Genomic DNA, 19569 nt, shown 5'->3' on the forward strand with positions numbered 1-19569 from the left:
CCGAAGAAGCATCTGGAGAAACTACTGGGCTTTGAGCCAGTGGGAGAGAGGCTGTTGGAAGTGGGCAGCCTGACCCATGAGGAGGAGGAGCCCTGGCACAAGTAACAGTCGCTTAAATCCCTGCTGGTGGCCGAGCCCCTGCAGTTTAGCCAGCTGGCTGTGCGGGGCTGGACCAGATCCTGCGCAGAGATCCTGCAAAGCAAACGCTGCAGAGGGCAAAGGGCAGAGGGCAGAGGGCAGAGGGTGGCTTGACCGGCTGGCCCACCACCTCTCCCTCTGAGCCTGCCTCCAGGAAGCCCGTGGAAGACATGCTAGGGCAGACCCAATACCAGTGTCCCTCCTTCCAAGAGAACTACTAGAAAGTACTGCCCTGTCCACCATACAAGAGACAGTTACTTCTGGGTCTGTTTTTTTTGTTTTGTTTTGTTTTTAATTAATTTATTTTTAATGTTACATTAAAAAAATATGAGGTCCCCATATACCCCCCCACCCTCCTCACCCCACTCCTCCCATAACCACAACCTCCTCCATCATCATGGGACATTCATTGCACTTGGTGAATACATCTCTGAGCACTGCTGCACCTCATGGTCAATGATCCACATTACGTTTACACTCTCCCCCAGTCCACCCAGTGGGCCATGGGTGGACATACAATGTCCAGTAACTGTCCCTGCAGCACCACCCAGGAAACCTCCAAGTCCTGAAAATGCCCCCACATCATATCTCTTTTCTTCCATCTCCCTACCCTCAGCAGCTACCATAGCCACTTTCTCCATCTCAGTGTTACATTTACTTCCACTACTAATCACATTAGTTCCAGAATAGAGTATCAGTAAATCCACTCTAATCCATACTCAATTCCTCCATTCTGTGGTCTGGGCCCATTTTTATTGATGCTTTGGCTGGGTGCAGTGAATGGAAAAGCAAGGAAAGTGCCAGTGGTGGGGGGGTGGGGGGGTGGCAGTTGCATGAGCTGAAAATGCCACTGACTCTCTCTCTAGTGATTTGACGATTTCCATCAGGACAAGATGCTCTCCTGTATTTTTACTCCACCGTTCCCGAAGCCTTGTAAATGGAGGGAAAAGGTCTCCGTGTATCAGCTCCTGAAGGCAGGCGCCAGCTCTGCTGGGTGCTTGATGTGGACTCACCGCTTTCCGCAGGAAGCCAGAAGCCTTGGGCAGGCAGTGCCCACCCGTCCCTCTGGAAGGGATTTGGTAGTGATAGAAATGTCACATTAGAAGAAGAATCCCCTTCTGCAACTGTGTACTTACAGAAAAGTTGGGCAGAAAACACTCTCAGAAGTTTAATCTTCTTTTTCCCACCCCCAGTGATGCTTCTTAAAAGCCGCCAATTCGTTTTCGGCGGCGGAGCAGCCGGTCCCCTGACGCGCTGTCCGCTCGTTCTCTTGCAGCGCGGGCGTGGGCCGCACGGGGACCTTCATCGCCCTGGACAGGCTCCTGCAGCACATCCAGGACCACGAGTTTGTGGACATCTTGGGGCTCGTGTCGGAAATGAGGTCATACCGGATGTCTATGGTCCAGACAGAGGTAGGGACATAATGCGTATTTTTTTCATTTGCCCTTGAGCAAAAAACTTGCCATTATTCAATCTTAAGCTTCAGAACGAGCACCTTGAGTATTTTTGCACCTGCCCTTCCATGTTCTTATTGTGCGGGTTCCGACTGCTTCCTGTTATGAAAGAAATAGGTCGATAGTTCCCTTTAGAAATCCATTCCGGGTACAGCGATGACACATTTACCAGCCTCTGGTGGATGCAACTCTAATGGAATAAAGCCTCTTGGAACAGACTGAGGAGCAGGTGGAGGTAACAGCCAGTGTGGGTCAGAGCCACCAACTGGAAACCAACCGGCAATTCCTCTTTGAGAGGCTGGATTCAGTACACGGTTTGTCATTAGTCTCCTCCACGTGATCATCCACCGCTCGCTTCTGACGGTGGTCCTGGGTGGGTGCATGCCTTCTGTCCTCCTCAAGATTTCAAGGATGCCCAGGCCCCCGATCCACCAGCGCTGCCAGCTAGTTCCTTTTCGTTTGAATAAGCGGATTTCTCCTTTCGGGAGCCCGGAGACTGTCCCAGCAGCGCTGCCTGCTCCCTCTTCCTCCCCCTTGAAGCCACTGGCGCGGCTGTCCCTGTCCCCGGTGCGGGGGGGGGGGGGGGGGGGGGGGCCAGGAGTGCATCTGTGTGGCTGGAGAACCCGAAGTACAGGAGCTTGCGCCTAATCCTGGCGGGCCAGCCTTCCTCTCGGTCTCTGAGCTTCCCGCGAACAATAGGCCTTTCTCTCCAGGAGCGTGTGTGGGAGGAGCGCTGTCGCTGGTCGGGAACAGCCCCGCCTGACCTCTGGCTACAGTTCCCGGGGTTTAGGAGCGCGGTGGCCGCCGCTTGCTTTTCCCCCCATCACCAGTAGATGTCAGTAGAACTCAGAAAGCCCGGGGCAGGGCGGCACCCCGGCTCGGGCCGTTTCTCCTTGTCCACCCTTTTTGCTGCTCTCTGCCCCTGCCTCCGTGTTCCCATCTGACCAAGGCTGGGCCCGGCCCTTCCAGTGTGTTCATTTCTGGGAGCCAGCAGGATCATGCCACCCTGGAAAGCGCAAACTGTTCGCCTTCGGATCTCCCCTTTAGGATTAGGCGACAAGTCAGGTTTTGTTTCCTCACTTCCTGGAGCCCCGTCACACCCCACCCCCGCTGCTGCCTTCTCACTTACTGTTGTGGGGCATGAGGGTCGCCTTGGTGTCGTAAGTTTAAAATGTGCTGGTTTCCCAGCAGGCCCACTACCTGGTGTTCAACAGTGACTTGCTAAGCCATCTGTAGTCTTGGTTTTCACTCCCATGAGGTTACCTCCTAATCTGTGACTTAAAGTTCCTGTTAAGTATATTAATTCCCATGCTTCCGTATTTTAAGCGCTTTGGAGTTGATGAACTGTCTGTCCCATTCCCTTAATTTATTCCTTTTATGACTTTATAGACTTTGATGATAGCCCGTTGGCTTTTGACTTTGCCAGCTCCAGAATCCTAACCCTTTTTATTTATTTATTTATTTATTTATTTATTTATTTATTTATTTATTTTACAGGTTTTTTAAAAAAAGATTTATTTATTTCTATCCCCTACCCTCTGGTTGTCTGTTCTGCAGCGTCGTCTTCTTTGTCCACTTCTGTTGTTGTCCGCGGCACGGGAATCTGTGTCTCTTTTTGTTGCGTCATCTTGCTGTGTCAGCTCTCCGTGTGTGCAGCACCATTCCTGGGCAGGCTGCACTTTCCCTCGTGCTGGGCGGCTCTCCTTACGGGGTGCACTCCTTGTGCTTGGGGCTCCCCTACACGCGGGACACCCCTGCATGGCACGGCACTCCTTGCGCGCATCAGCACTGCGCATGCGCCAGCTCCACACGGGTCAGGGAGGCCCGGGGTTTGAACCGCGGACCTGCCGTGTGGTAAGCAGACGCCCTAACCACTGGGCCAAGTCCGCCGCCCTAACCCTTTTTAAAAGCTCGATCCCCATGCCAGGCCCCCCGTCCCCTTCTCCAGCTCCATCATCTCTCTTGAAGGGTGCTGGTCCCACAGGACTTCATGACTTTGTACAAAGCGAGGGAAGTGTTCTGTTTTCTCTCTAATGCCTTTCCTCTTGCTGCTCCAAATGGGGCTTATTTATTTGGTTTCTTTTTTATGGCAGCATCTGAGCTTGACCTATCTGGAGAACATTCTTCCTAAGTGGCTCTCTGCCCTCAACTCTCTGGGGCAGTTCTCCCGAGGGACAGGAGGTCACCAGAGGTCACTTACTTCTCCCAACTCTTCCAGCTTCACCCTCGACTTCCCTCAGGATTTGGTGGTGGATGCTTCCCAGTTCCAGGGATTTATTTATGTTCGTTTTGTTAGTTGTGGCTAGAACATCGTGTCTGTTTACCTTTATTTTCCCTCATTTCTCTGCTCTCCATGTATTTGGAATGTTAGAATTTTCCTAATATCCTCCCTGAGCCTGTTCACATCCCAGTCCTGCTACCTTTGAGTTTATGGATTTTAAGAAGTTAAGAGCAAAGTTAAAAAATAATTTTCTTTGGCTATATCATCCCACATTACCCCTTGGACACTAATGATTTTCAAGAGGCCAAAATGATTCTTGGGCTGATTTCTGGCTCTTTTTGTATATGACAAGCCAGTTATATTCCCTTCCAGGCTGATGTCTGATCCCCAAGCCTTCTCTGGCTAGTCCCCTCCTTTCTTCCACCCGACCCCAACCTCGAAACAGCAGAAGCCACGGATTAAATATGCCAGTCAGGCACGGCAGCAGGCTGCAAGCACGGGCTGTGTTTTGACCTGCTCTTTCCCTTTCTCACTGACCAGAGGCGCTCTGTGGGCCTCTCCACAACAGCAGCAAGATGGAAGGAGCGCCAGGCCCTGGGCTGGGGTCCCCGCACAAGCCCCGCGCAAGTCACTGCACTTCTCAGCACTCCCAGTCTCCACCTGCACAATGCAAACAGCCACTTCCATGGGTCTTTTCACAGTATTCGTGAAGTGATGCTGTCATGCTGATGTAGCACAGACGAGCTCTTTGATACAGACCAATGGCTTTCACCTCTCCCTGGTTCTCTTCGTTTCGGGGGGGAGGGGGTGCCGAGGCCGAAGATTGGACCCCAGCCTTGTAAGTAGGAGGCCAGCCCTCAACTACCAAGCCAAATCGGCTTCCCTGAGTTGGTTTTCCTGTTTGTTTGTTGTTTTCAGGAGGCACTGGGAACTGAACCCACGTGGGAGGCAGGTGCTCAACTGCTTGAGCCACATCCGCTCCCCTCTTCCATTTTTCCCAAACGCTTGGCTTGGTTTTCCCCTCATAGCCTTCCTCTGGAGGTCAGGTGGCGCTCTGCTGGGAGCAGCAAGTCCTCCTGGCCTGCAGCTTCGAGCTCCCGTGGGCTCTCAGGGATGGCTTCTAAAAAGACTTTTATCTACATTTCCCATAACCTTGCTACTTTTTTTTTTATACAAAGCTTGGCTTCTGTTGCCCCTGGGTAGTTACGGATCCCAACCAGCCTTCTCTGCCTTCTCTGCCAGTGCGTGGCCTAACGCCAGTAACAAACGCCTGCGTGTGAGGACCAGCAGGGGCCGCTTAGCTTTTCCCTTCCCGACACAAAGCTAAGAATATATTCTCTCCAAACCTCTTTCAAAAGGTCAGGTCGGGCAGAGGTACCAACCCAGTGATGTCCTTTGTATAAAGCCCCTTACAATCCTGTGGCTGTCTTGACAGGATCTGATATAGTGAGAAAAAGGATAACGACTGTAAAATCACGAATGATTTCATTGCACAAAGAAAACTACTCCTAATATTTCAGTGTATTTCATCATGGACTTCATTTGCGCATAACTTTTAGACAGTTGGGCTCAGATGCTTTTTATTTTTCCATTGCTCTTTTACATAACATTATGCTACATGTATCATCACAAATTGCCAAAAACTCTAAATATCACTTTAAGGACTGAATTAAGTTTCAATCAACTTTGCCATTGATTATTTACACCATTCTCCCTTTTTTGGACCTTAAATTGGATTCTTTTCCATTCTTTTTTTTGGGGGGGGGGTGCTTTTATGTCTGGCTTCTTTTATTTAGTGTAATATTTTCAAGGTTCATCCATGTTTTGTTTTGTTTTTTTGGTCTTTATTTTTTTAATGTTACATTAAAAAAATATGAGGTCCCCATATACCCCCCACCCCCCTCACCCCACTCCTCCTCCCATAACAACAACCTCCTCCATCATCATGAGACATTCATTGCACTTGGTAATACATCTCTGAGCACCGCTGCACCTCATCATCAGTGGTCCACACCATAGCCCACACTCTCCCACAGTCCACCCAGTGGGCCATGGGAGGACATACAATGTCCAGTAACTGTCCCTGCAGCACCACCCAAGACAACTCCAACCCCTGAAAATGCCCCCACATCTCATCTCTTCCTCCCACTCCCTACCCCCAGCAGCCACCATGGCCACTTTCTCCACACCAATACCACATTTTCTTTGATTACTGATCATAATAGTTCATGAATAGAATATCAGTAAGTCCACTCTAGTCCATACTCTATTCCTCCATCCTGTGGACCTTGGCTTGGTTGTGTCCACTCCACATCTATGTCAAGAGGGGCCTTAGATTCCACATGGATGCTGGATGCAATTCTCCTGCTTTCAGTTGTAGGCACTCTTGGCTCCCTGGTGTGGTGGTTGACCTTCTTCACCTCTATGTTAGCTGAGTGGACTTTTCCATTCTTTACTATTATTTGTGTCCACAATGCCATTTATAGGCACTCTATTAATTATACCTCTACCAGTCTCATTAAAACTGCTTCAAAAGTTCATCGTCAATGATTGATTTCTTTTTCCTTTGAATTTGATCACTTCATTGATGACAAATAATTGATTTATGTTTTGAATTGCTTTGTTTTACTTGTTTGGTTTTTTTTGCATAGGTTTGCTAGTCATTTACATTCAAGAAGCATTTAATAAGTACATACTAAGTGGTAAGGGTTAGGAATAAAACAAAATAGTCCCCTTCCTTTCAGGATTATTTGGCCCAGTGACCAGTGTACTTTACTTGTCAATTTAAATGTGTATGTTACTAATTTGGATGAGTTTTTAACAAAAATAAAGTTATCATCATTTTGTCATAATTCTAGGAAATATTTTCTCCTCCCAATTTCTGGTTTGCCCTTAATGTAAGTGGCAACTTTATGTAAATTCTTTTTACATTTTTTTATACAGAAGTTTGAAGTCTTGATTTGTAATTTCTTCCATTGAAGAACATCCTTCCCTAAAGCCATCAAAGAGTAATTGGTCTACACTTTCCTCTATATTTTTGTAGCTTATTTATTAACCTTTCTGGAATTTATTTCAGTATATGGTGAAGTGATGCATTTTTTTTCTAAATAATTACACGATTTGATTTGAATGTGATATATCATTTGAATATGCCTTTACCATTAAATAGTGATGGTCTAAGTTCTAATTTTATTAATCAAGCTACTTTTACCGTTGATTCTCTTGAATTTTCCTATTCTAAAATTGTATCTGTGTGAATGATGAAGACGATGTCTCCTTTAAAAGCCTATCTTAATCATTAAGATCGTCAGTGTATTCATATATTTTATTTGCACAAAAATACCTTGCTCTGAAGCCTGTTTTTGCCTTCTGCCCCAGGAACAGTACATCTTTATCCATCAGTGCGTCCAGCTGATGTGGAGGAAGAAGAAGCAGCAGTTCTGCATCAGCGACGTCATCTATGAGAACGTTAGCAAGTCCTAGTCCAGAAGCCTGAGCGGTGAGTAAAGAGCCGCCCCCAGGGCCATGGCTGAGAGCAGGGGGGGCAAAGGCAGCAGTGGGGGGTTGGCCTGCCTCTGCCTTCACACTGGAATTGCTGTCCCTACGCCGTGCCCTACGAGGGCAGTCACAGGGTGCAGCAACCTTAGAACTGCAGTGCAACTTAGCTGGTGGTCACGACATACAGGAGCTTCAGCAACTCAAGGCAGTTATGACTCCCATTCCCTCCCCATGAACCTAAAATGATTCTGGTAGGGGACCTGGGCCTTCAATGGCAGGATATGGTCATCCAACCCTTGTTTATCTCAGTTTTTTATACAAATATATTACTGCTTACAAGAGCCATACGAGGGATGGCAAAGAAGACCTGCATTAAAGAAGATAAGCAATAGTGACAAAACTGTCTCAGGAAGCAGAGCCTGGACACGTCTGGACTTTATCCCTTATGGGAGCACTTACCTGAAGCTCCGTGAAAACACTTGTAAGATATTCGGTGCTCTGTGTTTAAACTTTGACCAGGAGAGATTTTGGAGGTGAAAGTAAACGTGGCTGAGTTACATGTGATCAGTATTGTGGGAATGTGTCAGAATATAGTGGGGGGAGTGTGGGCACAGCCCGTGACAGGGTGGGGAGGAGATGGGGTGCACTGTGGGAGAGAGATGGAGGGCAGATGGCCTGTGGCCTCAGGGGGGCAGGACGGGATTAGCATTGACCTTGACCCCCCATCGAGAGAGACTGAGAGCATAAGGGAGTGGAAGGAAGAGAGGAACCACTTGCGGGGAGAAGGAAAGACATTCAGAACCCCAGCAAGGGGGAGCCACAGAGAAGGATGTGCGCGCGTGCACTCACTCGCACACAGTCATGCGGCTGAGCGTGATGAGAGCGGGTGGGGGGCCAGGGGACTTGCCGGACCTCCAGCCGCAGGGGTGCCGCCGTGCGGCCAAGACGTCGCAGGCTGCTCACCGCTTTCTCTCCTTCACAGGACAGGGCCTGATGTGCACCCGTCCTCCCTGCCTCCGGATTTTTGGGGGGCCCTGCGAGCCATTTGCTGAAAAGGGTCCCTTCTTTGTAGTACGTGGCCAAGGAGGTAACTTGTCTCATAGAAGCACCGGGAAGACTTAGCCTTAAAGAGCCTACAGTGTCTTTCGGACTCTTTCACTTCCGGACGTTTTTAATGGAACCATTCAACCCAGCTCCACTAAGTGCAGCTGCTCTGCAGAGAGCCAGGAGTACGGCACTTCCGGAGCGGTCAGCCACCCCCTTCGTTGACAGTCGGGCTGAGCGCTTTTGTTTTTGTTTTAAGTGCAATATTTTTTACACATGTGTGGTTTTTTCAGAAAGTAGACTTCTTTTCTGCCGCCACCATTGGTCTAGCCCATAGCCCAGGAAGGAATAGGCTCTGTTAGTGGCAAATTATACCTCACTTTACTAAAGAAGCGGGCATGGCCATGCGTGAAGGCACGGCGGTTCTTCCAGAAGGAAGTGGAGCGGGGGGCATCCGTCCTCCTCCGCTGTGCTCCTGGATCACGAGCAGCCTGGGTGGATGGAGAGAGGTGTTCTACCCACACGTCAACCACGTATTTTTTCCTATTCCAAATATGAAAAGCTGTAAACAGCTTCAAGGTAGAGTAGAAAAAATATTTAAACCTTCAGTGCTCTAGTCCTTGCTGGTTTTCTTCCTTATTAACAGGTGGTTATTTATTCCTTGGCCCTTTTGGACTAACGTCGCTGTTCAGCTTCTTTTTTCAACAAACCAGATCTGGTTCAGAAGAGTTTGAAGTCTGACTCTTTAGGCTCCATCGCTGTCTGAGCAATCTTGGTGCCTGGACTTTGCATTCCTTTTTCTGTTGACCTGCATACATGTGAGAGCTATTTCTTTGAGAACTATAGGCTGTGAAAGAAAAAAAAAGCACTTTCTCTCCCCCCAAGAGCTGGGAATTTATGAAGCTACCACAGTGATTTGCAGCATGCTTGGACGATAACTTGGCTACATATTTGGGTATTGTTGTCAAGTGGCTCTATGGATTTCAACAGAGATTTCTTTCTGTTTTCTTCTCTTTTTGGTTGTCAGTTTCATTTTAACCTGTGTAACTAGTAACATGTTATTCCTTGGATTTTGTATAATTACAGTACATGATTGTGTATTGTGACATGAGTCCTGTCAAAATGGACCGTGACGGCATCGTGGAGCCTGTTAGATTGGGACACTTCCTTAGAAATGAGAGGTGGAGGTGGCGGTGGACAAAGGCAAGGTTTTGAGTTGAAAGTAAACACAGGTGGCTGCTTCCCTGGGGCAGCATGGCTTTGGGAGTCTTCCTGCACTTGGCTTCCAGATGGCCGGGCTCCTCTCTCTGCTTCTGGTCACTGCCCCTTCCTCCAACGTCCCTCCATTCCTGACCCGTTTCTTGAGGCCATACATACAGGATTAGTTTAATATTTTATGAGTGACCTTAGAGATGCCGAAGAATGCCAAACAAACAGCTCTGCACCCCACAGGCTCCTGTCACTGAGAAGGCCTGGCTGCAGCAGACCTTGGCACAGTTTCTTGCAAGACCTGGCCAGCGAGCCTCCGTTCCACCTGCAGGGTAAACGGCAGAGAATGCCCACTTCCCGCCTGGTAACAGCTTGGGCTCCTGGGGATGGTCGGTTTTTCCTCACCCCCTCTCCCACCCCTTTCCTCTCCTTCTCGCCTCCCTGCCGCCCTCCCCTCCTCTTCTCACCCCCAACCCTTTTATTTTCCTTCCTGGGTATTTAATAACACATCACTCCATTCTCAGGAGGAAACGTGGCTGAAGAAAGGTGGCGAATGTCCGTGTGACAATTTTAGGCTTTCACACATGGACAGGTCTGGAGTGAGGTGTGCAGCCTTAGAAGAGCTGATAAGACGGGGGATACATTTCACTCAGAAGTGAACAGGATTTTTGTAGACTGGAATGTTACTTCCCATGAAACTTAAAACATTTCATAAATATTTAACGTTTTTCTTCAGCACTCCTTCCAGGGAGGCTCAATTTTCCCCAAAGAAAAGATGAAGTGTGCAGAGTTAATTAAAAACCCAGTTGATAGAAATGGGTAATCCCAAAGAGTGGATTATTTCTCCTGGCATTTGCTGAATTTCCTTCAGCAAGCATAAAATCAGGACCCTTTAGCTTTTCCATCCTTTGTAAGAAAGAGACTCAAAAGCTTCGACTACAGAAGGTTAACACTAGAGCATGGTGCCAGGCCATTCCATCAGGGCTCGCCACAGTCCTCACGCTGGTCACTGGCCCCTGATGCCCTGGCTTTGTAGAGCTTATTGCGGGAAAAGCATCGATTTGGCGGAGGACTTGGGTTTTAATCCCAACAGGTGACCTTGGAACTTAGCCTTGCTGAGTCTTGGTTAACTCTCCAGTAGAATGACCTGATAATATTCTGCAGGTATGAGGAGTATCAGATACGACAATTCACCCATAGGTGCTTTGCACTCCGTTCTCTCATGTGCCCTAAGACTATGCTACCCAGCTCTTTTTCCATCCTGGGACCCAACTTTCAGCATTCAGAGGGGAGCCTGCCAGGGCCTCTGTATTATTAATTAGGGTTTTTATCACCTGAGTAGTTCTTTGACCTAAACATGGAGGCATTAGTACATGGAGTTCATCATGACCTGCATGGCACATAGCAGGAGGTGAAAACTTTGGAATTATTAAGACCTGTAACTTTGAATGCTATTGAAATCACATTCCTAGGCTGCAAGCCAATTTCTGAATTTCTGAGAAATTCTGAAATACCTATGACTAGGGCTAATGTATAAATTTAACAGTCAACACCTATATATCCATCACTGTACATTGTATGATTTTATTTAACCTCAAAAGGAAAGAAAGAGTGACAGATGACACTGTTTCTTTGGACAGCATTCTAATTCATGGTTTACAATTCCCCACTGCAGAGACAACCTTGCCCCCCGCAAATTTAAAGTTAGAAAACCTAGTGAGTTTTTGTTTTTAACATCAAGTTTCATAATGGCTCTCTTCTTCCAAAGAGCTGCCTCTGCCCCCAAAAGGCTGATAGTTCTCAAAAGAGGCTGTGGTTTCAGCACGTAAGGAAGGGGCAGGAGGTTTTGGAGCTGAATATTTTGCAGCCGTAGGAGAGCTGCTTGCTCGAGGATGGCCCTTAGCCAAGGAGTTGACCTTCCTCCGTCTAATCTCTAAAGCCAAAATTCTCCCTGCTTTCTAGCAAGGAGGCCTTCCTTTACACCCCAGGAACTGTCTGATGTCATGTGTTTCAAATTCGCTGGCTCGTTTTCTAGCCCACAGATCTCTCGCTGGTGCTTGGCACAGGGGCAGAGTCCAGGGGCCATGCCCGCGACTGAACACAACATCCACTTTGGCCAAAGGGATTATAAAGCAGCAGAAACAACACACGGAAAACTGAAACCTCCTACCCCCCGGTTTTTAACAGCCCTATTTGCATGCACTGAAAGAAAACTTAATCCCTGACACCTCTGACCCTGGCCTTCTACAACAGCAGGATTTTTGTTTTCAGTTTCAGCTCATGCTTATTGCAAAGCCTTATCCTGATGGGTCACCTGATCAAAGACTGGATAAAATGTTTAGCTCTGGGAGCTGCATTAGAAAAGGGACATTAACATACTTAAGGTTGTCCAGCTCAGAGTCACCAGGACCATGAGGGACCTGGAAAAACCACCGATCATGGGAGCAAGACCTGGGAAAACTGGGACTCTTGATCCTGGAGTAAAGAAAGAGTCGTTCTGCATTCATTCATTGAATCACTTATTGGACAAATGTTTGCTTATCTAATCACGTGGAAGGAATGAATCAACCCACCAAGGGAAGACTTCTGGTCTACTTGCTGTAGGCTAGTCACTAAGATAAGCACAAATGGGCGGATATAAGGGCTTTTAAGGACATGTCATGGAATCAGAATTTTGTTACTCTTGTTGAAAGGACCAAGAAAAATTAAGTTGTCTTTTTCAGCATTCTCCACCTATAACTCCCAAAACTTGCCAGATCTTCTGCACATGCCCAGTAGCCAAGATAATGGTGGCTTATATAGGAATGGCAGGCACACATTGTGTGTTACCCATTAACCACTGGAGACCCTGACCCGGCCCTCTGCCTGAGGAGAAGCACCGAGCTAGCCTCCTCTCCTACTCGGAAGAGGGCTCGCCTCAGCCAGATCCCAGGCGATGACTAATTCCTTCCTACCGAACCTTTCCAGATAGGAGGACTTGCTCCCTCACAAGGAAGCCATCCAGCCATCCCACTGCTTGGGAGGAAGCGCTTCCTTCTTTTGTTTATACACCTCATGACCTTACTGATATTAAGAATGTGAGTGTCAAGGCCTCTCCTGCATGAGGATTTGAAGCTCACATCCGCCTCCCCGTTCTGGGAAAGGGCAGATGATGTGTGCCTGCGACGGCCCAGGACGGAACTGAAGAGAGGAGCTTCCTCAGAGCCTTCTCACTTAGGGGCAGACAGTAGCGTTCCCGCCTGCCTCTCGGGGGCAAGGCCCGTTTCTGAGAAGCCACTATGTGCTAAGCTATGCATACTCTCTTCCAAAATGGGCAGAAGCAGGATTTCAAACCAGGTGTGTCCAGCGCAAAGCCTCTTTTCCCCACACCACCACGTGACTTCTCATGCATCCCTATCATTGATAAGAAACAACTGAAGAGAATTAATACTTCACCTACGGATAAGATGTTTAACATAGAGGGTAACTTTTCCATTTGAGACCTAGTAAATGTCTGACCCTCTAAGAAAATCATTTATTTGCTCAACATTCCATGCCAGCAGTGTGGAAAAGAGCTGGGACTATGAAAATAGAGGAGACAAAGTCCCTGTTTCAAGGACTTGACATTCTGGTAAAGGAAGTCAGAAGTGAGAAGAAGGGTAACAAAATGTGAGGTAGGCTGTTATACAAACACAAAGTATCCAGTGTAGGACTAAAGGAGGGAAAGGTGATTATTTTTTTAAGTAGGGCCAGGAAAGACTACATGCACTTAGAGCTACACTGAAGCATACTAATGATGTACATTCCAAACGTTCATGAAAATACCCACTGTGTTTCAATCACTGGGGCCCACATGGTGACCAGTCCTCTACCCCTGCCTTCTGAAGCTTTTCTTGCTGGCAGACCCCAAATCGACAATTTCTCTCCAGGCCTTCAAAGACAACTCCAGCTCATGTGCCATTTGTTATTTTTAACAGGGCATCTGCTACAGGTGGTGGAGCTACATTTCCCAGCACCTTTGCTTTCAGGGTGGGCCATATGACAGGGTCCTAGTCAACAGAAGGTGGGCAGAAGTGATAGACACTGCTTCCTGGCCCAGCCCTGAAAATCAGCCAGGAGCAGACTTCTCTCTCTGTTTCTGTCTGTCTGCCCCAAAGGGTTTGGAGGACACATATTCAAGATGATGGTGCCACCAGATGGAACCTCAGTCCCTGAATCACCACTTGGAGTAGTGGCATCTGCCTGTATTACCCTATGATGTGAACAAGAAATACATGTCTATGGTGTTAAGTCACCAAGAATTCTGGGAATGTTGGTTACGGCAATCCGTAACTAATATGGAAGCACAAGGAAACTTTTACAACTATGCTCAGTCTTAGTTACAGTGGGACTGTATCAGGCCTGATAAAATTCCCAGAGGAGGGTTAAAGATGAAACAGAGCAGAGCTAGATTCACCCACGATGCAAAACAAGTACTCGGGAAAAGGCCACAGAAGTGATGATGGATGGTTCTTTCAGTAAATAAACTCATCCATGGAAATAGAATGCATTCTTCTGCAGAAGTGGTTTTGCTCCATGTTGGATCACTCAGTCTTCCTTGCTGCCCCTTTCCAAGCTCCCTAATAAAACCATTACTTAAGAAATCCATTAGGCTAACAGCTCTGAAGCAGGGTCCTGGTCTCCTACTGACAATAGACCCCACAGTGGTTACCCATCGGTGGATGCCCAAGCACACAGGCGGCCATGAGGCTGGCCTGGGGGGCGATGCTGAGCAACCCAGGCCTTTGCCTTGTGTGTGCTATGGGGAATTCCAGGGCGGTGGATAGTTCGAAGCCTTGTTTGGTCCTAAGAACACTAAAAAGTCCAAAGTGCTGTTTAACCTAGAAAAAGCTAACTACAGCTCCACCGCCTTTATAAGTAGGAGAGAGAATAGTCTTGGAAGGCTTCTTTTGTTTCCAAAACCCAACTAGATGTTACCTTCCCTTACCTAACAACTTTGGGAAGCAAGTCCACACAGGGCCAAACAGTTAGGACCCAAAGCCCAGGGGTGGAGGGAGACTTGGGTAAAGACTCTGCTTCGACTGTGTGACTCAGTCGTCTCATCTATGAAATGAACGTAGTGCTAGTATCTTCCTTATAGGCTTCATAAGATAAACTAATGTAGGGAAGAGACTTAAAAGAGTACTATGGCTCCCACATACAAGCCAACCTCCCATCATCTCCAAGGGCCATTGTGGGATTTCCTAACAGGTTTTAGTAAGAGTAGCTGAAGCTGGAACCTGAGCTGCGCCAGCTCAGTTTCCCAGGTGGCACCTGAACCCTCCACAGTCACAGGCCAGGGAAGGCAAATGCAATGTGATGCAATGTAGACCCTTGTGCCATGGGCATGTGGTGCCAAAGCGGGAGCTGATCCTTGAGATCAGAGTGCTAGATTGCCCAGGGCTAGTATTGTACTTCAGTGTCCCACTACCAAACTTGTATTTCATGTCTAATAATGACACTCCACACTAGAGGGTTTCCCAATGAGACCAGGGTTCCCCAACCAAATAGCCTGAGCCTGGTTCGCAGTCGGTGAAGCTGTCTGCTGGTGTGCCAACAAATTATGTAAAGTGGTTACACCAAAACTATGTTCTGAAAAGCTGACTCCTGCTCTAAGACAACGAAGCCAATCTGTCCAAACTCACGTATGCCTGGGGCAGTGGGGCAAATGGACTTGGAGTGAGCTGGTGGCACTTGCGAGTCCCATTTAATCTCTTTGTGAACTAGTTTCCTTGTTTGTAAATGAGAATAATAAGCGCTTCCTCCACTGCACTGAGGATTAAATGTGAAGCCTTTGGCATGGTACCCGGTGATTTGGGGTGCGGCATGATCCAAATGAAAATGTTTAGACAGTAAAATTACACAACTCTGTGCTCTGACACTCGCTGGCTGTGTGACCTTGGCAAAGTCACCTACACACACACACACACACACACAGAATAATACGTACTTCATGGAGCTGTGGTAAAACCGAGACAGGTTGAGAAACACACCAGCTAAGACCTGGCAGAGTCAGCAGGGAAAAATTGTGTACAATTCTCCATATCTTCCTCTCTTGGCCCATTTAGACTCCCAGAGCCTCCCACTCATCCCAGCACCAAGACACCAGTGTGAGGGCCCATCTGATTCCTCAACACCCCATCTGTGCACTAGTTACGAGCACACTGGTTTCCTGGAGCTGCTGAAACAAAGTACCATAAACTGTATGACTTCGAACACCGCGAATGGACGGCGCAGGAGGCTGGCAAGTCCGCAGTGCCTCTTCCTGGCTTCGATCTCTGCCTCGTCACCCCGTGGCACCCTTCTGGGTCTGTGCCTTCACACGGCATCCTCTTCTCCTGTCTCCCTGTTCCCACCAGTCACTGTGGAGTAGAGGCCCACCCTACTCCAGGAGGACCTCATTTAACTGGCCTAATTTTATCTGTATCAAACTGATTTCCAGAAAAGGTCACATCCTGAGGTCCTGGGGGTTGAGACTTTGGTGTATCGTTGTGGGGGACACAATTCAACCCACAACTACCACCACCCACTAGATCTGCTCCCCAGACGCGGTGCCAAACTTGGAGTCAGCAATCCTGTACGAGGCAGAGGACTTGTCTGCAAATCTATGGAGGATAGGGGAATGGGTAACTCAGTTTGACAGATGCTGAAAGAAGTGGGAAGCATCCAGGCAATTCCATGTAGCTGTTTTAATTTGCATTTTGAAAATCCATTGTAATCTTTCCAAGGCATAAAATAACAATAGTCATTTCTCCCTTCTTGTGTTTTTTTTTAAAAATATATATTGCTATAAGGCAAGTGAAACCCATGACCCAACTGCCTAAATTCTACCCTGTAATAGATTAGTTTTGGAGATAAGGCAATAAACTAACTTCCCTGTGCCATTTTCCTGAATATGAAGTGTGTCCTTACTCACTGGCTGCAGGATATTGTTGCTACAGGTTACTAATGCTCTCAACATTCTCACCTTGCAAAAGGCTATATTTTGTGAGCTAGAAAGCAGACCATGGCAATTATCATAGCCTGTGGCCCAACAGCCCTGCTGCTTTCCTCGTTCCCTAGTGCAAGGCACAAAGATCCTTTCACCACATGCTTCCAAGGAGCGGGAGAGGGCCCTGTCATTGCTAAGTGCTGGACCAACCCACCAAGAGTAACACACAGAAAATATTCAACTCCTGGTTCTGGTCCAGCCATTGCACTCAAGATTGGGAACAGGATCAGTTCATTTTTTTGCCCTGACATATTGGTATCTTATTTAATTTCTACCCTGAAGCATAAATTATGGGAGGATAAGCAAAGGTGATTTTCCCGTCTAAACACAGTGGTGCTCTGAGGGGTGGTCAGCCTTCTGGAATTGCCCAAAGATGTAAAAGACCACTGAGACTGGGAACCTGAGCGCATGGAACGATGAGAGTTCACCGAAGCCCTCAGTGGAGGAGGGGACCAAGGTCAGTGACTCCAGAGGACGCTCCAAACTTTCTCTCTGCAGCTTCCTCCAGAGAAGAGCTTTCACCTGTTCTATAGTGGTGTGCTATATGAGGCTTCCTTTTTTCAAAAATGCTTTTTCTGTGTAAAGTTTTTTATGCTGACTTAGGATATCTGAGAGAAAAGAGAATTTATATGATATATAGAAGTCCAAGAGAGGTGAGTCCAAATTTAGTTGTTCCACTTACTGAGTGACTTTTTATAAGGTACTTATCTGCGTTCCTATTTCACCTGTACAGTGAGGATGCATGTGAAAGTTCTCAGAACATAGAAGTCAACTCCTAATTTTCTTTCCTTAAGACCAGATGGGAGGGCAGAAGGCCTTAACATATGATATCCCTGCAGAGTAAGAAACTATAATATGGGCAAAACTGTGAAAGGCATACACATTTTTCCACTTCTCTCCAGTTGTGTATGTGTGTGTGTGTGTTTTACTCTGTTTTTGCATAGCCTGAAAGAGCTTGTGTATTCACATTCAGGGATAGCAGAAATGATTGAAGCTGGGGAAATTACGTTCCACGTCCCTGGCACGCTGGAGGGCTTCCCCAGGTGAGGCAGCCCAGAAAGGAGCAGGAAGTGGGCTGAGTGCCCGGGCCTTCAGTCAGGAAGCGCAGAGCCATCGGCCAGCCAGGACCAGGGCCATCTGGACCAGCAGGAGCCCTGGTGCTTCGCCTACGTCCTCTCAGCACCAAACTGAGGCCGAGGTGCCCAAGGCCCTTCAGGAGGCCTCACAGTTGCTAAAATATCCCAGTGCACACAGAATGCCAGCCTTAGGGCCTCCATTACCTCAGATAAATGGATAGTCAGAGCTTCCCCCTAATTTTAGCCTCTTCAGTTACAGGCTGTGTTCTTAGTAATCCCTCTTACCTTATCAGAATTTCTACTAGGTTTTAGTTTTTTAAACTTTCTTTCATAAGAATTTAAGTATTAGAAGATTTTTTTTGTTCCTGCTAAACCACCCCCTTCCTCAAATAAACTGATCATCATCTCAGAGCAGTGGCTTCTTTGGCCTCTTTCCTGTCTCCTACTCTGAGAAGAGAAAGGAGGAAAGAGGCCAGGAAGCGCGGCTGTGAGGTGAGGTAGTAGGTTTTGAAGAAGCCCACGGGAGAGAAGAGACTGAGGAACCAAGATGGCAGCAAGAGAATGGGTGGGTGGTGTCGACTGAATCAAGTGTGTCCCACCAAAGACCTGTTCTTAACCTGAATCCACACTCTGGAGGGGAACCCATTTGAAAACAGGACCCTTTGAAGATGAACTGACAGTTGGGATGTGGGCCCATTTGTGAACAGGGTTGTCTAAAATCCTGTTCAGATGTGGCCAACTGAGTCATGGTGGGTCTTACTCCATATTACGACGCTTTATAAAGAGGAGAAACTGGAAGTTGAAGTCGCAGAAAAGCACAGAGAAGGAAACCAAGAACAATGCCATGGTGGTGGACTGCTACTGACCCCAGGAGCATGCCTCGCTGACACCCGGATTTGGAACTTGTGGCCTCTGACCATGAGCCAATAAGTTCTTGCTGTTTAAGCCAATCCATGGTGTGGTATTTGTCATAGCAGCCTGACAACTAAGACCATGGGGGAAGAAAGAGACATGAGCACAGACTGAAATTCCTGTTTGGGACCCAGAACTGAAACACAGCCCTGCTCGGGGGCTCACCTACAGCAACCACAGCTGTATGAGCATTTTATGTTTTTTGTTTTATTTTTTCAGTAAGGAAAAGAAGATCCAAGAGAAGAGAGGTAGAACGAAAAATGCCTTCCCCTCCCAACTCATTCCTAGAGGCCTTGTAGCCAAACCTACAAAATCATATACACAAGACATTAACTTAAAGGTATACCCTTTGGGAAAAACTAAATGTCACAGGCTTAAAAAATCACAGCCTCTGGGAAACCAGCACTGCTGATTTTAGAGTATAATTTTGCCCCATGTGAGCAAGTCAGGTTAGCTCCAGGGACAAATAAGGCAAGTTTCAAAACAGTTCTTTAGACCATATACTCCTTGATAGCAGAGACCATATCAAGATTTCTCTTCGAAAACTTAATTTGTAAGGTAAAAGTTTCCCAAATGTTTTTTGAGTGAATGTTGTCCTATACTCTGAAACAACCAGTCTTTATACAAATCCAGCTAGTGAGTCTACCCGGCTATCTAATATTATCCCAGCTTCCCTATCAAATCATTGAGAAGTAAGAAAACCCAGTCCTAGGGAGATTTTCAACCTCTCAGTGTGGCCTCTATAAAGTTAATTTTAGTAATCAATTGAATCCCTCATTTTCCTACATATTTTCCTAGAGAAAATTATGATAGGAAGCATTTCAAGTTATTAGTGTACCTCTCACATCAACTCCCCCTGACCCAGTGCCTATAAAGGGAAAGGGGAAGGAGAGAGAAAATTTAGCCTTCAATGAGGAGTGCAACACCACAGTATTTGGGATAAGGAAAAGTTACCAGCTCTCTGCCTGGGGACAATTTCCCAACTCAGGGAAATGAGTCAAGATCCAA

The 19569-nt window shown here is 47.3% G+C and overlaps 1 protein-coding gene across 4 annotated transcripts in view; it reads left to right on the forward strand.

Annotated features, from left to right (window-relative positions):
- The window catches only part of PTPRO (protein tyrosine phosphatase receptor type O), a 329014-nt gene extending 312675 nt beyond the window's left edge, over nucleotides 1-16339 (forward strand). For all 4 annotated transcript variants that reach the window (XM_071210181.1, XM_071210182.1, XM_058282832.2 and 1 more), the window contains 3 exons: nucleotides 1415-1550; nucleotides 7192-7312; nucleotides 8294-16339. In XM_071210181.1, coding sequence (XP_071066282.1) covers nucleotides 1415-1550; nucleotides 7192-7296 — 241 coding nt within the window. In that variant the 3' untranslated portion in view covers nucleotides 7297-7312; nucleotides 8294-16339. The remainder of the gene's footprint in view (nucleotides 1-1414; nucleotides 1551-7191; nucleotides 7313-8293) is intronic.
- The last annotated feature ends 3230 nt before the right edge of the window (nucleotides 16340-19569 follow it).

This window comes from Dasypus novemcinctus, chromosome 20 (assembly GCF_030445035.2).
Source record: "Dasypus novemcinctus isolate mDasNov1 chromosome 20, mDasNov1.1.hap2, whole genome shotgun sequence".
In the NCBI taxonomy this organism is placed as follows: domain Eukaryota; kingdom Metazoa; phylum Chordata; class Mammalia; order Cingulata; family Dasypodidae; genus Dasypus; species Dasypus novemcinctus.